The sequence below is a fragment of the Paralichthys olivaceus genome, chromosome 18, assembly GCF_024713975.1.
Source record: "Paralichthys olivaceus isolate ysfri-2021 chromosome 18, ASM2471397v2, whole genome shotgun sequence".
In the NCBI taxonomy this organism is placed as follows: domain Eukaryota; kingdom Metazoa; phylum Chordata; class Actinopteri; order Pleuronectiformes; family Paralichthyidae; genus Paralichthys; species Paralichthys olivaceus.
The window spans coordinates 9,052,820-9,069,104 of NC_091110.1; the positions used below are offsets into that span (position 1 = coordinate 9,052,820).

Below are 16,285 nucleotides of genomic sequence, written 5' to 3' on the forward strand. Positions count from 1 at the left end.
AAACACACAATGCTTATTTTCACTAATCGCTATTTCATTAACAGCCACGCGGTGGTAGCAAAGATGTAGCTGCTGATCCTGACGCACAGTGCGTCCTGCTTTCCTGAGTGAGTGTGTGTGCGCGCGTGTACTCGGTTTTCACAACCATAAGCCTTAGGAAATATTTATATGTTGCTCAACTCCTCCTGAAAGATATTTTGGGGGATTAAAAGTGTTTAAAAGAAAAATATTTCGGCTTCTTGAACTTGTCAAAAGTAGAGAGAAGTGAAAGTTGAGTCTCAGTTTAGTGACACGACAGAAATCAAAATCCGTTCATTCAGGAGCGCAGGCTGAGTGGGAGGGTCCGTGCGCGTCCTCCTGCGCCACTATTACGCACCGAAGTTGCAGCGCGGCACAGAGGTCATCACTACTGCCAGTGTGGATTACTGACAGCACCCAGGTGACTGCACCGATGAGATGATACTAAAACACCACAGGAGTCCTCTTCTGCTCACCGTCACCTGCATGTACTTCTCAGGGGGTCTGCTCTGGTCCTACCAGGAGGAGGATGCCAGTGACGGGTAAAGTTTGTCTGCGCCAAAATAAGACCGGGGGGACCACATGCGTCTGCAGATAAAAACCAAAAAAAGTGCTTAACTTGGCTCCAAATGTTTTCCTCCACAGTGACGAGTGTTCTGAAAATAACATTTCTACAACAAAGTACCCCTGCGTGAAGTCGACTGGAGAAGTTACGACGTGTTACAGGTAGTGTGACTCTGCTCTTGGATGCTGGATCATAAAGAGTGTGAAATTATTAAGATGCTAGTGGGGGACGTTCTGTGCCAGTGAGAGTGGGTTCAGAAATATGTATGCAGATGATGGAAAATGAGACTTGTCATTTATCACCCAGAGCTACTGTGTAACACTGTTCACTGGTGCTTGGTGAAATGTTAGTGGAATAGTTTGGACTTTGTTTATTGCTGGGCACAGTTCTGCCTCATGGAGCACTTCAAAATAAATGTTGCCTGAGTGAAATCACATCAAGTCTTATTGCCTGAAGCTGTTAATGGATTAAAAGGAAGTAAAGGGAAATTGCAAGGGCTGTTAAACATGCCCCTGCACTCCTTTATGCATGAGATTAAATAATTTCCAATTAGTCTAGTCTTGGTCAAATAAATATGAGTTTTAGGCTGTTGATCATCACAGATATTGCAAAACATCTTTTTTATGATGTGTTGAAATTCAGGGATTTCTGCAGATGAATGGACCCAATGTGGATTTTCCTCTTAGTCACCCTTTGTTACTTAAGGGGATCATAGCAATCTAAATATCCACAAGCCTCCAGATTGGCCTGTTATGCTCTGACGCCACCGGCTGTAATTATGACAGTTCACAGACACAGTAGACGCTGCAGTGTGGCCGATCAGCAAAAACTCAGAGGCTTCGGATTAAGTTGTTAGAAGCCAATCTGTCTTCATTGCAAGTAGCTGCCTCTCTGGTTTAATGAAAAAGACTTGTAAATGCAGTTGTTTTGAAAAACCATTCAAATGTCTATGGGATAAATATGCCATATTCTCAAACTGAAAAAAGGCCTTGAAAGGTTGAAAGTGTTTGAAAACTTTTAATCTAGTAAAGCAAAGATTTAGCATGATTGAAATTAAGTTTTGAAGCCTGCCATTGTGTTTTGATGAGCGGAAAAAAGAAATGCACATCTCTGCAAACATGATTTCATGTTTGAGTTTTCCCTCTTTCAAAAAAAGTTCTTAAACTTGAGTTTTGAAAGGGCAAAACTTTTACTTTGAAACTTTGCTGACATACACCTGAGCTCCTGTTGCGGTCTGTTATTTCAGAGTACGACACCCACTTTTCAGAGATTCGCCATCATTTGTGAGCTTGAGGATCACATGATTTTTGGCGGCATTGTTCCTGCAGCTTTAAGCAGAAACTCTGACTCTGATTGTTTGAAAAATGTCAGGATCCTGAAGGCAAGGGGCATTTCAGGCAGGAGAGTTTCAACCTTTCTGAGAATTTGTTTTCCAGTTTCGGGAATATGGTTTATATTTAGCCCTTAAATATCCCCTTGTTTTGAAGAAGTGTGATATTTTGATGAAGATGTATAGAGCAAAACATTTTTGATGAAGGCCAGTCACTTTAAACAAGAGCAAAAGATCTGCCACTTGACATCGCACATGTTCTTTTAATATACACTATTTGGAATGATTGAATTTTATCTTCACTAATGCTCTTTGTTTCAGGCAAAGTGTAGGAGATGTACTGTAGGCTTTGGAAACCCTTTGGAAAAATAAAAAATTATTCAGGGTACTCAAACATTTTGTCAATGAACTTGATTTACAGCAAATGTATTTGTGTATGGAAAAAAAGCAGGAGGAACTTGAGAAATACCTCATTATTGAGTTTCTCTTGTGAAACGTCATGTACGGGTTCTGTGTGGTCTCATCTCCACATCACTGCCGGTCACGGTTCACGCTCGGAGTGACATGACGTTTGATCTTAAAATCTCTAACACCCTCTAAACATAATTATGTTGGTTTATGGCTATTGGCCACAGCCGCAGTTGTTTCCCACAATGTTTATTTAAAGAAGAGAAAGTGTTTGCACAGAGACAATGTGTGGGTGCATCTTGGTTCACCAGCGCAGTGCAAACTGATGACCCGTCAGTGCTGTCAGGGTTCATAGAGAAATTTTGTTGTGTTGCCCCAAAAAGCTAAAATCAAATGAATGTTCTGAATTTGATGAGAGGAATAAGATGTGTGATGTAATAAGTATTCAGGAAATTGAATCCATCCGTCAGTGGTGAACACACACTTAGAGCAGCAAGCAGCAATGCTACAGCACCCAGGCAGCACCCACTGGGAGGTGAGGTGCCTTGCTCAAGGGCACTGCAGCGTTGGATGCTAAGGGAGGCGACCTTTCTCTAACCTCTTGGCTGCCCACGTTTGATGAATATGGTATTTTCATTCTGCAAGTTTTTGCAGTTACATACCAGCGAAATTACCCCTTGGCAATGACTGAGATGTAGTTCAAAGGGAACCGAGTTTGATTTCTGTTGGCACAATGCAGTTTCCAAAGGAAAGTATAGGCTCTTGGCATTCATTAGGCGCTCTGTGGAGTATCAATGTGCCGACACATCTCAGAACAGTTTGTTTCTGGAAAAATATAGCTTTTTCTGTAATCGTTGTTGCTTGTACAGACAAGGTCTACAAGTTTGATGCTTTATGACACAAGCCCTTAATAGCCCAATGGCCCCCCTCTTTTTTGTATGCCAGCTTTAAACTTTAAAATCTACTAATTTGTAAAGATGATCTGTTGATATTCATCATCTTTAGGTGCAGTATCCATTCAAAGTATAAAGTCTCATTTTTTACTATAAATTTAAAGTTTTTCAGATGTGGCATTTCAAATTCTGTGCATTGTTTTTGTAAAATGACAAGACTTTCCATTCTATCATATTTAATGCACATGATATTAACAGAGCCTTCATTGGGTGTTTATACAGAAGTTGTGGTCATATTGCATGTAGTAAGTTTGTTATAGTTCTGAATGAGCAGTTTAATGCAATTATCACCTGTGAAATATTATCTGTTCATCACAAACACATCACAATTATCATAGATTATAGATATATGTGTAAATGCATATTGCAGTTCTTTGACCAGTGGTCTTTCTGGGTGGACTTTGCATGTTCTCATTGTGCTTGTGTGCAGTTTTCTCTGCGTACTCCGGCTTCCTTCTAAATCGTCTGTAGGTGTCAATGTGGGTAGGAATGTTTCTCTCTGTATGTTGGCACTGCAATACGCTGTGGGTGTGCCCGACGTCTTGCCCATTGTCAGCTGCGACCAGCAACCATCCCACAACCCCCCGAAGGAGGTGAATTGTGAAGATGATGGACATAGCAATAGATTGCCATGAATCTGCTTATTTGCTCTATTCCAGAGTGGGATGAGGAGAGTGATAATACTCTTATGTCTTGTACAGTAAGAGCCTTTGCCAGGAAACCAATCGAAGAGTTTGGAAAGTCGCTGCCAAGAAATATTCCAGTACATAACCTCCCACCTCTTACACTTGAGTCTTTGTACAGATTAAACAAACAAGATATGACATGTTAATTAGTGGGTTTTATAGGTGCTGGCAGGTGGATTTTGTTACCTTTGGACCAAGCCAGGTTAACTCCTTTCCCCTATTCCCCCAGTCTTGATACTAAACTAACAGCCTGCTGATTTTAGCTTTATATCTGACCAACGGATGTAAGAACGCTGATATAACTCTTGACGAGCAAGATAAATATCATATTTCCCCACAATGTCAAATAAGGCTCCATTATTACTTTGTACCTTGTTAGAAGCATTGAATTTGAAGCCTAAAGTGAGAGGAGAGGACCTGATGATGGAACTGAAACAGGCCCCCCTTTGGTCATGGTATGCCACAGTGTGCACAGTTTAACTCTCATCCTCAGAGCATCCGTCATGTTGTGAAACAGCACCAGAGGACACACCAGACACTCAGAGAGCATATGTCACAGCACAAGACAAGTACCAGGGCTTCGGCTGACTTTGGCTATATCTGTCTCACTGTCAGCGCAGGCACCATCCTTCTCTGGCTGTCTCTCTGAGTTCTTTTATCATACTTGGGTTCTCGTTTTAAAGGCCTAGTGTGCTTAGTTCAGCATTTCAATATACAGGGACGCTGGAAGTGAGTCAGAGTAAAGGGTGCTGAGAGAAAGTTCATATTATATTGATATGGCCAACAACATTTTACAGCTGTTTTATAACATTTTACACTGAAGCAGACAGCAAACACCAGCTCACTGTATGTCAAAGCTGCAGCTGTGGACAGCACGGAATGCAGGTCTATACCCCAACATGCTGTATAAGTTACGTTCTACATTAGTGCATCAGACAGAAAAATACACTGACTCTTCTAAAATGAAAACAAACCTTATAAAAATGCCACTATGCTACTGTCAAAATGTTACCCCCTTGTAGTTACACTCCTTGGCAGTAGGGGGTGCTTCAGCCACCTGAGCACCCCGTACTTTCAGCATCTTTGTCACAATACTTATATATTTGAATGTCTGCGGTCTTTAGAGTTCAATGTGCTCAGTGTGAGGGGCTGTGCAGAGTTCTAGTTGCTCTCTAATCATGAACGCCAGCGATTGCAACACAAATGCTTTGATTAGAGGCTTCGATCAAAAGGATAAGGTGTTTTAATTTGGCTACACCGCAGTGTGTGTTCACTGCTGTTGCCTTTCTGCAATGTGCCTCCCACGGATGAGTTTAGGACATGGCTTGTCTGTAAAGTTTTTGATTTAGATTCTGTCAGTGTCTGTAGTTTCTTCATTGGTTTGGCCCTGCTGTTCATTGCTGGCTATGCTAACCATGCTCCTCTTCCGCACATTGTCTTTTTTCCAGACCACGGTTGTTGCTGCTGAAAACATTAATCCTTCACTTTCTTTGTCCAGAGAATTTTTCTTTCTGCAGCCTCGTCTCACAAAGGAGGGTTACCGAATAAGTTGGACGAGTGTAACCCAGCAGAGGCTTCTTTTTATTTGAGTTCATGGTCTGTATTGGAGGCAATGCTCCAGTTGCAGTTCCAGGCTTTACTCAGCAGTTTATCCAGCTAACTTCATAATCCTCGCTTTGTAGTGACAGACCCCCTGGGGAAAAATACTACCTGACACCGACTGTTAGCAAAGGGCAAATCTTTTTCAGGCTTTTGGCTAAATAGCTTTATTCAATTGGCAATGGAGCATGGCAGAAACAGACAACTATGGAAATAGTTTTTATCCTGTTAAATAAATATAATTTTACAGAGCTTACACAGAACGTTTTTTCTTGTTGCCGAGATGAACTGTGATATGTAATCCACGATGAGAGCCAGATCCAGTGTGTTAACCATTATAGCATCGAGACGCATTAATAACCTGTATTTAGAACTTTTCTTAGGTGACAAGAGGGTACATGAAACAGTGATTACACTAGTGTGATTTATTAGGTATACGGTAACGGCCCTTACCTTCCCTGTAAGGGGAAATGCTTCTCTGGATAAGAAGCAGAACACAGGCGGAGGGAGTCTTTCCACTCCGCAGCTGTAACAGTTAGGACATAATTGATGTGTGGCATGTGTAATTGTTGCTTTGTTATTTCTCCAAATAATTGTGGTGGTACCAAGCATTATGTTGTGTTATTCACCCTTTACTCCCCTTTCTGCTCCGCTCCCTCCTCTCCAACTCTGGAATTTAGGACAAACTCAGATTTACGCAGTGAGGAAACTGGGATAACATTTCTCATGCCCCCCCAGTGAGACGTGATACCCATGATACTTCACATGCACTAGGCTGACACAAACAGCAACATTTGCATCCCGGAAAATGTCCCCATCACCTCATTCCATTGAACTGCAGTGCAATTTATTTATAGCACATTCAGTCTATCCCTCACTTTTATTTACTCTTTTTGTGAATTATAGTCTAGGGAAGCAAGAGATTTGAAATTTGTTAATAGGATTTGATAGATTTTCCATATAAAATCAATAATTGATTTATAATGCGACTCCATGTTGGGTTCAAACACAGCTGGGGGTGCAGCTCAGTTCCAGTGAAATGATCACTCAAGTCTGGTTCTTAGACTTGGCGACGAGGACCTGCAGACGGTCTTGTATCCATGGTTCTCAAATCTGTTTTTCACATCACATATAAATATGTTCTGCACCTTGGAATAAACCTCTCAGCTGAATTTATGTTCCTTCTTACAATTCAGATTGCTTTCAACATGGGAAATACACTCTTCATTGTCATATTGTCATCTCTCCAGTAATCTTCGCTCCATGAAGGATATACTGTGGCACAGCTGAAGGAGTTCACCAGACCACATTTAAGTTACTGAATGTTGTTGCTGCGACATTTCCACTGTAAACATTCAGGACTCAAAACTAGAATGAGCCTAGATTTATGGACAACATATGAGTAGCATCTTTCTGATGAATTTCTCGGTGGAAAACTTGTTATCCAAGAAAGCCCCCATGATGCAACTACAATAAAGTAGGTTGACTCATGGGCACACATCCAAGTCTGTCAGTAGGATTTTGTAAAAACGAATCAACAGATTTCCACAGAACTTGGTGGAAGGATGTTACTCGGGCCAGGACAGAACCAGTTAAATCTAGTTGTGGATCTGAAGAAAATGATTTCTTTTTTCACTTTCTTAAACATTGTGAGATATGGTGTTTTTTCACCAATTTCTCAATTTTGGTGCAAATTGCCTGTTTGGCATTGGCAGCGGTGTGCGCTGAGTGTCATTCTAGTTACTGCATGTTTTGTGCTGTTTGCTGTGACATTTCAACTGTAAATGTTCTGAAATGAAAACTAGACTGAGCCTTGATTTATGGACGAGTTGCATCATTCAGGAGAATTTCTAGTTGGAAAAAGTGTTATCCAAGAAAGCCTCCACATTGTGATATCACTACAATTATGTCAGTTGATGCATGGGCACATTAAGTGGGGTTATAATAGGTTCATTATCTCTGCCAAGGGGGATATGTTTTCATCTGTGTTTCTTTGTTAGTTGGCAGGATAACACAAAAAAGACTGATTTCCATGAAGTTTTGTGGATGGGGTGTGACATGACCCAGGGAAGAATTCATTAAACTTTGGTGCAGCTCCAGATCAGGGGGCAGATATACATCATTACCCCCTTTTTTTTTTAACATAGTGAGATTAGAACTTGGACCTCTGACCTCGTTGGATTGTTTGTTTGTCAACAGTTGGCTACTTTGCAAAAACTAAACAGATTTCCACAATTAAAGGATGTGGCATATGTCAAGAAGGAACCCATTCAAGTTTGCTATGGATCTTTAATTTTCACTTTTTAGACATAGAGAGAGATCTTGTGTTTTTTGACATTTTCACCAATTTCTCAGAGAATAGTTCATCGATCCTGACATAAAAAATCATGCATATATGTATATATGGAACTGATATGTCTGTTAAATTTAGTTCAGGTTGATTGAATTTGAGGGTCTGTTGGACGTTATCGGAGGTATGTGCTCTAATGAGTGTCATTCTAGTTTAATAAGAGGCCAAACTTATATTTTCCAAAACTTTTGAATCCCGGGTCATTCTAAGGTTCAAGGTGAAATCACATAAAAGAATGAGAACTCATTCCTGGAAAATATTACGCTCATCCTCAGACGTTCACTATAGATGTTTTTCTTTTATTACTTACATGCACAATTATCAGCCCCCTGATGTATGCTACTTGATATAAAGCAGAGTTAGGAGGCTTGATTTGCTTGTCAAGTCTTGTCTACTTGTTTGTTGACGGAAAAAAACTTTGAGAGATTCTGGCAAATTGCACTATAGCACTGAAGCAAACCATTACACTTGCTGTAGCTGTCAGTTTCTGATGGTTTTCTCTTAAAGGTTTCCAGAAACAGAGAGGAGGTGCCAAAGCAGGCACACATTTGATTTATCAGAGCTCAATCTGTATTTAGACAGAAAACCTTTTCCTTAGATTTACTTTAAACCACAAATTAGCCACTGCAGCTTTTTGTATCTAAAAAGACAAAAATAAGGATTCGTCATGATAAAGTGAATAAGTTGACGGGGAGGGAGCATGGAATAAATCCAAGTTGTTTCCCAACAGCCCTTCGAGGGAAACAGAGTTTACTGCCGCAGTCGATGCAGAATCAGATAACACTGCTGAAGATCATGCCAATCAAAAATACCTGAAATAGTTTCTCATACTGTAGCTGGCATCATTTCCCAGCAGGATGAGTCTGTCAACTGTAGCAGCATAGGTAGAGGGGAAAGCTACACAATTACATTAGACCAGCAGCTCTATTATTAGAATACAGCAAACGTTTGCTTTTACAAACATGCTAAATAACTGACATGAGCATGAGACTGCGGTCAGATGTGTTCCATAATTCATCACAATCCAAATGTCCTCCAAGCATAAGACATCACCATCTGTTTTCTATCAATCCTGAGAAAGAGGCTACAGAGGTTGTTAAGTGAAGTGGTTTTGCTGTTTACTGTAAACTGGATTCAAAGCGTTTAAGTGAAAGTTTGCTGTTACCCTTTAATGACAGTATACAGTTGAAGGGAGGTCGGCTGCCATGAAGGCTCCTCGTCTGTTTGTCTGACAGAGGCTTAAAATGAATATTTCCAGTGAAATACTGATGATAACTTGTTCTTTTGGTTGACATGTCAACAGCTCTCCTCTTGGTGTCAACCTGCTGCAAGGCGGTGAAATGATTCTCACAAATGGGTCAATTTGATGAATCACAAGCAGTTAAAAATGAACATGAGTCACTGTTACCTTACATGTCTGCATGTGGATCGTCTTGCTTTTCATTTAGGCCCCAATGCTATCAGGTTAGAGCGGCCACACTGCCTGCCTGAGCCCTGCGTCAGAGTCTCGCCTATTTTCTCCTCATGGTGCAAACGGTTCATTGCAAAATAGGCACGTAAAAGCACTCAAGTGTTTCCATTGACTGAATCAGTTCATTTGTTTTAATAATACTTTTTGTTATTATTGCAGGAAATGAACGTAGAATAAATTCAACTCCACAGTCTTCACAGTGTATATGAAGTGGTGGTCCTACAAGTATCATGTTCAATTCCATCAAATGCATCTTATAGGTTTTACATCCGTCTCGTGTGAGAAACCGCATCAACACATGAATTCTCCAGATATTCTCCTGCTGTATTAAAAACTCACATGGTCTCATTTGGACATCAGTTTTTTCTAGGGGGCTAGCAGGAGAAACTCCGGAGAATGTCCACAGCAACTGAGTCGGACATGCTGCCTCACCTTCACCTCTGTAATCTCCTGAAATTATCTGGAGCACCTTATATAACTTTGGTAAATTGGTACAATCGCCTGTGAGAAGTGTGTAACTGACTGACAATTACAGCTTAAACCATCAGATTAAGGCCCAACAAGTACAAGAGTGATGCTGAACTGTAGATAAGCTAAAAAAGACTTAGAAGTCATGGAAAACCAATGTTTATCTTCAATATTCAGCAAGGAAACCTTTAAAATATCAAGAATTCTATATAGGGTTTGGTTTATTTGTTACAGCTGCACCAGGGATCACGGGTAATATCCACCGTTCAGCTGTGTGGCTGCATAGGGCGCTGTTGCTAGGTAAAAGTTACAAAGTGTTGCTTTAAAGATAAATTAAACATTAAATGCACGTACTTGGTTTGTGTAATGTAAAATGTGTGAAAAAGAAGGGTTACTCAACCTCGGGACTTGTTTTTCACTAATGTCTGTTTTCCCGTCGCATAGAGATATTCATTTTGATGTTAATAATTCATACCACATGCCCCAGAGCCAGACATTAGCGTGTCATTTTAAAGCTTCCGCACTTTGCACCATTTCTTTGAGTAACAGAAGTCGAGCCAACTGACTGGCTCATTAATATATTAGTTCTCACAGTCGCTGCTGAGCTGTGCTCTGAGTGGGAGGAGGCAGGTTTTCAAGTCTGATACACATCACATTCGTCATTCACCTTTGCTCCCGTAGGGGGGGATATTTCACAAAGCATCTTAATAGCAAAATGTCATTGTTATTTGAACATAGATGAGAAGTGTCTGTTTAAACACGGACTTGTCAACAATTCAGCTGATGGGCCCTATTAGGTAATGCATGAATCAACGTAGATTTTTCCTTAAAAGCACAGAGGAAGACACAGCAGGGACGTAAGTTATCATGATGAGAGCAGGGGAGGACATGTTAGTGTTTGGGAGCATTCCTCAGTGACGGATGTAGAGCACAAGCAGCAGCAAACATCCTCTGTCTCCCTCCTCTCTCTTATTTTCCCTGGTGCGGTGGCCTCCATGAGTTAAAGTGGTACGTCAGAAATACATTGGTGTTCATAAGTTTGCTATTAAATTAATGTCATTATTTTTTCAGTGATCGACAAACATGATTCTTTCTTACTTACAATTAAAAACGTTTTTGCCATCTTTTTTTTTTTTATCTAATCAGGGGCGTAATCTTGTCAGATTCTTATCAGATTCAATATTTGACTGTTTTCAGTATTGTTGGACTGCTGGGAGTGTAGTTTGGTTCGGTTTGCTGCAAATGCATCTTGCCATCTGTTTCCACTTGAAAGAAGACTGTCATGCAAAACAAGCCTTTACCGGAAAGAGCGTGCACTTCAAGTGCTTAACGTGTCCAAACGCCTGGAGTCAATCGATCTGAGTAGTTTGGTGACTGTTGTTGGAGGATTCTGATCCTATGTGGAGAGAATACATAATCAAACACTGTATAGTAGTAACAAGATGTAGAGATGAGGACTGAATGTGAGAAGAAAAGCAATATTTTTGTAGAGGATGTCCATGTCTCTTTTCTAATTTTATATGGCATGTGTTAACATATGAAGTGGTTTAAGATATTGATATATATGTTAACTGAAAAGTGCTTAAACATTTCTTTATTCAACTCGTGTTCTGACTCTCAAAATCCATTTTAAACACATGCTAAAAGTATACTACATGAATTGAAAGATTGATTTGTTGCCAGCTGACATTTGAGACCTTGTGGTGTCTGTTTCACATTCATCTTAATATTTTCACATTAACTTCTCTATATCATGCACCGCATGATATTTTTTAATTTATGAAAAAGCACTCTTGTTTATTTTGGCTGAGGCTCATTCACTCGTCTGTGTTTTTTTTTTTTTCCATGGAGAGCTGCAGTGTGGTCACGCTTTTGGTCGTACTGTGGTTTTGCAATGGTTAAGAGATGTGATGATATGCAAACCACAGGCTGTGGTTCTTTTTCTGCCGCAATGTTTCTGCTCTGTTTCTCTGACACTGTGCAGAGTTGAATTTAACATGTTATTAGATTTCATTAGTAGTACTAGAAGTATCTGTAGTGTCAAACAGGAACTGCATGATGAGTTAATCAGCTAATTGAGGGCAATAGGATGTGTGTAAAATTGTATTTGTACTTTTTTATTTTTTCATATCTGATTGTAATTCATTGCTGTGCCATTTGAAGCCTTCATTTATTCTCCCATTAAAGAATAAACTGCTAGTTTATCAGCCCTGAAGGACAGCAGTTAGCCAGAGGAAATGTTTGACTGCAGCAGTGAACACACAGCAAAAGACTCAGTCTAAATTATAAACAGCTGCAGCATTCAACATTAACATCACATTTTTTGAAAAGGCCTGTCATGTTCGGTGGTTCTTGGCAGCACAGATGTTGCCCCGTCCGTTGAGAATTATGCTCGCATGCTGCTGAATTTCAATATTTGGGAGTCGGTTATAATTCAGTTAACGATATTCACTACCACCACCACCGTCAATGTGTCTGTCCACCTGTCAAGACCGCACCATGCTGCAGTCTTACAGCTACATGGTGCCAGTCTGGTTCAATTTCTCATTTGCCCCCCCCCCCCCCTCACCTTACCCTTAACTTTCTGTTCAGGAATGTCAAAAATGTTTTATTCGTGAGGAAACATGCACATTAATAAGAGTTATTTTAAATTGAAACCCAAGTTAGCCAATGTGGATAATTTTTATGAGCAGTCCCCAGACAGAATATTACATTTCACTACATGCAAGTATTATAATAAATCCACGAAGCCTCAAATGGGCTAACGTATATCACATCTCAGTTACCTTACACACTCTGTGTCATGAGAACATATGAAACAGATAAAGAATGAAAATACAGTAACTAGATCAATATCTGGGAATAATAATCTCCAGCTATGATACAGCCTCAGGACAATGATTTTATCAGATGTTTTTAAGGAACATCTGGTCACCTGGCAGAGTCAATGACTCACTAAATATGGGTCACATAGCTTAAAAGGCAGAACAGTACAATAAGAGGCTTTAAGCCTCATTTATGCTGCCTTAATGTACAAAGACGATATGTCTGTTTCAAACTGTTACTGTCACTGCCCACATACCTCATTGCATCCCTTACGTTGGTACGGTTGTGAGGCAGTAAATCCAATAGAGGGCAGCACACAGGCGAGAGTTTCTGACAATACATGACAATGGTGGGGGAGGTTGTGCTAATGTACGTTTAAAAAGTAACATGATAGAGATGCCTGTAATGTTTCACCAACTCATTGTCTCTCTGCAAACTGGCTAAACTGCCCCTCACAATTTCCTTTGGTGGCACTCCATTTTGTCTGTTCCATCTGTAATGGTAAGCTTTCAGACAACATGTACAAATATGGATGAAATGAACAGAGTACAGACAGAATGCTCTGTCTGTTTCCATATACGTACCTAATGTTGAGTATACGGTACACCCTGGACAGGTCACCAGAGCATCACAGAGCTAACATGTAGAGACAAACAACCAACTTACACACCCACATTATATACACATTATGTATACACAGTATATGGTCATTCTGCAATTAGTCCAACTCCAATATATTTGGACTGGAAAGATGGATGACCATGAACAACTGTATAAAATCTCCAATACATTTTAAGATATTCTGGTCTGAACCAAAGTGGTGGACCAACTAACATTTTCGTTCTTAGAGACATACACCCAAAATGGCTAAAAGGATAAACATAACCCTTTGTACATCCAGGTGATTATTCACTGATGAAAACTTCAGTATAATATGATTATATTATCTTCTCTTTCTGCTAATAGGTCCTTTTAACCTAAATCTTGAAACCAGTGGAAAGTGGAAACCAGGACAAACTAGTCAAACACCAAAATGATCACCTGAGCTATGAATGTCATAGTTGTACTCATCCGCACAAAAAAGTGTCAGTCACTTCTCGTAGCTTTATGATACTTCATTTCTTTCTCCCCTGTGTGACTGCTGATAAGACACTCATAACTCTGCAGCAATAGAACTGTATTGATTGCTCGCACATATCGACTGGAGGCCCCATTGTCATATAACTTGAATGGATTGAAGATTGAGTGCTCTTTTTTAATTTACAGCACTTTTTCTCATTTATATAGTTCCTGTAAAATCATCAAGAGCAGGTAGAGACACGGTCGACCAACTATGACTACAGGAAGGTCTTAGCCAAGAAAAAAAGAACATCTGCTCTTTAGATCTTTATGAATATTATTGGACTCCATCTTCTGCACTGGAATGAAAGATATCTGACATAAACATCTCAATTTTAGTTTTCCTTTCTTAAGGGACCAGTTTTCTTTCAATACATTTTTACACATGATTTTTTTTGGCAACATTTGCAAATAGGGCCATTCATATTGCAATGATTTCTTTGTGTGAAGCTGTTAAATCTGTGAATAAAAAAGGAAAGAAATTAATTTTGAAAGATTATTTTAAATATTTCAAAAATTGAATTTCCCTGAAGTGGAAGTTGCATGTTTTCACAGTAACCTCAGTGTTTGAAGGGGATCGGTGTAATATCTGGGCTGTGTCCAGTAGAATGGTTTGAGTTAGAAACACATGGAAGGGCTGATGATGGTTAACAGTAACAGGCCACAGACAGCCCTGCTCTGTATAATTTCCTGAGGTGTCAGTGTCAAACATCTCATATACCTCTGCACTTGCCCTCAGCTTTTAAATGAAAATGTATATGAAAGGAAATGTGAGTTTCTCGACTCAAAATGTGACAAAAAAGCAGATATGTTTCATTATGGATTACTTCACATTTTGGAGCATGTGGTCAGAGTCAAAGCTGATTTGTCTGAGGCGTCTACACCACTGAGGAATAGCAACATAAGAGAGGCAGGGGCTTGGATTGCCTCTTTTATAGCCGACAGCCGAGTAGCATTTTGGCTCAGGCTATGTGCAGAAGATGAGCGGAGCTGAAGTGCCTTTGCTGCAGAGAGTCTCATTGAAAAGCTGGTATTTTTGTGGGATTAGTTTGACGCGAAGACAACAGCAGTGCTGCACATGTCCAACATATTTGTTGCAACAGATTGCAGAGCTAATATGAAGAGAGTGCCTTATTCTTTAAGTCACCAGTTTCAGCCATTGATCAGCTGTCATGTATTATAGCAATTTTTCATTTCCTATATGGCTGCGTATTGATCAGACAGACAGGTCAACTTGTTTTCTTTTTTTGATTTGGGCTGTTAGTGTGGCTGGTCAATGCAGTCACTGTGAGAGTCCCTGTTAATTAATAATCCTGGAGCAGGCATATAGTTCTGTTAAAATATTTTTTATTGTTGAGGCTTAGATGAAAAGATTTTCACTCTTGTTGTGGATGCACAATAAATATCAAGCTGGAGTCTGGTAACCATAGACTTTATATAAAGATAGACCACAAAAGCAAAGCCAAATCATCTCAATTGCTACCTGGTGGCTGGCTGCAGTATAGGGTATAAAAAATGCATCCACCATGTTAGTGGATGGGACGTGGACCAAACTAATAATTCAAGGTTACCAGCTGCTGGCTATATCAAACTTCTCAATTGTTTAAGAAAATGAACAAGTGTCCAATATTCAAGTAATCTTTGATAGACTGCCGATAGAAACAATGAAAGGTTCCTTAAACGTGTGTCTGTGTCGTGTAGCTAAACACTCCGGTAGCATATTTTCCTACATTTATCTGACTGTCCTGTTACCGTCACAAGAGAGAAAATGAAAACAGAGGGCAAGAATTAAAAGCTGAGTTTTGAATTAGTGATGTTAAATTGAGCGACACATATGCACAGCTTTTCAAACCAGACCAACTTGTTTGTTTTACATGAGGGGCCTTACGTCAGGGGGGTTATGTCAAAGCTGTGTGACTGAAACAGGCACTGAACTCAAAGTTCAGACAGTCATTAACCAATAGGTTAGTTAATGTACCATGTTAGTGATCTAATAGGACACAATTATTTCTCTGGCCAGACATAAACATGCATGTACATATACATATACATGCACATGCATTACATATTCATAAACAAATATATATATACAGGTACATATACACATGCATATGGACATATACATATACATAAACATATACATATATAACCCAGGATACAGATAGAAACATTATTGCAGAGAAAAACTCATTTTACCCTCTTAGATTTTCAAAATGTGAGTAGAGGTGGGTCGTGCCTTAAGTCCAAGATTTGTGACAGGGTCGTTGTTTGGTCAGACGAGTTCATGTAATGTGAAAGGGGTCCCTCACAGACAAGCCCTCAGGGAGTTAGCTCATTTACTGAGCCTCTTTATCGTCATTAGCTTCACAGTTTTGGTTTTATGGATTTAAATCCTCAAACAGCAACAGGTGGAGGAACTCTATGTTGATTAAAAGATGTGTTGTAAAATATCCTTATAAGTAGGGAACAATGCTCTGGAATATCTGCATTTG

The 16,285-nt window shown here is 39.8% G+C and overlaps 1 protein-coding gene across 2 annotated transcripts in view; it reads left to right on the plus strand.

The window, feature by feature from the left end:
- Window positions 1–244: 244 nt before the first annotated feature.
- The window catches only part of ccbe1 (collagen and calcium binding EGF domains 1), a 32,776-nt gene continuing 16,735 nt past the window's right edge, over window positions 245–16,285 (plus strand). Inside the window, exons 1-2 of one of the 2 annotated variants that reach the window (XM_020081867.2) lie at window positions 245–560; window positions 664–744. In XM_020081867.2, the coding sequence (XP_019937426.1) occupies window positions 457–560; window positions 664–744 (185 nt within the window). In that variant the 5' untranslated portion in view covers window positions 245–456. The remainder of the gene's footprint in view (window positions 561–663; window positions 745–16,285) is intronic. The other variant, XM_020081866.2, reaches the window with a different exon arrangement.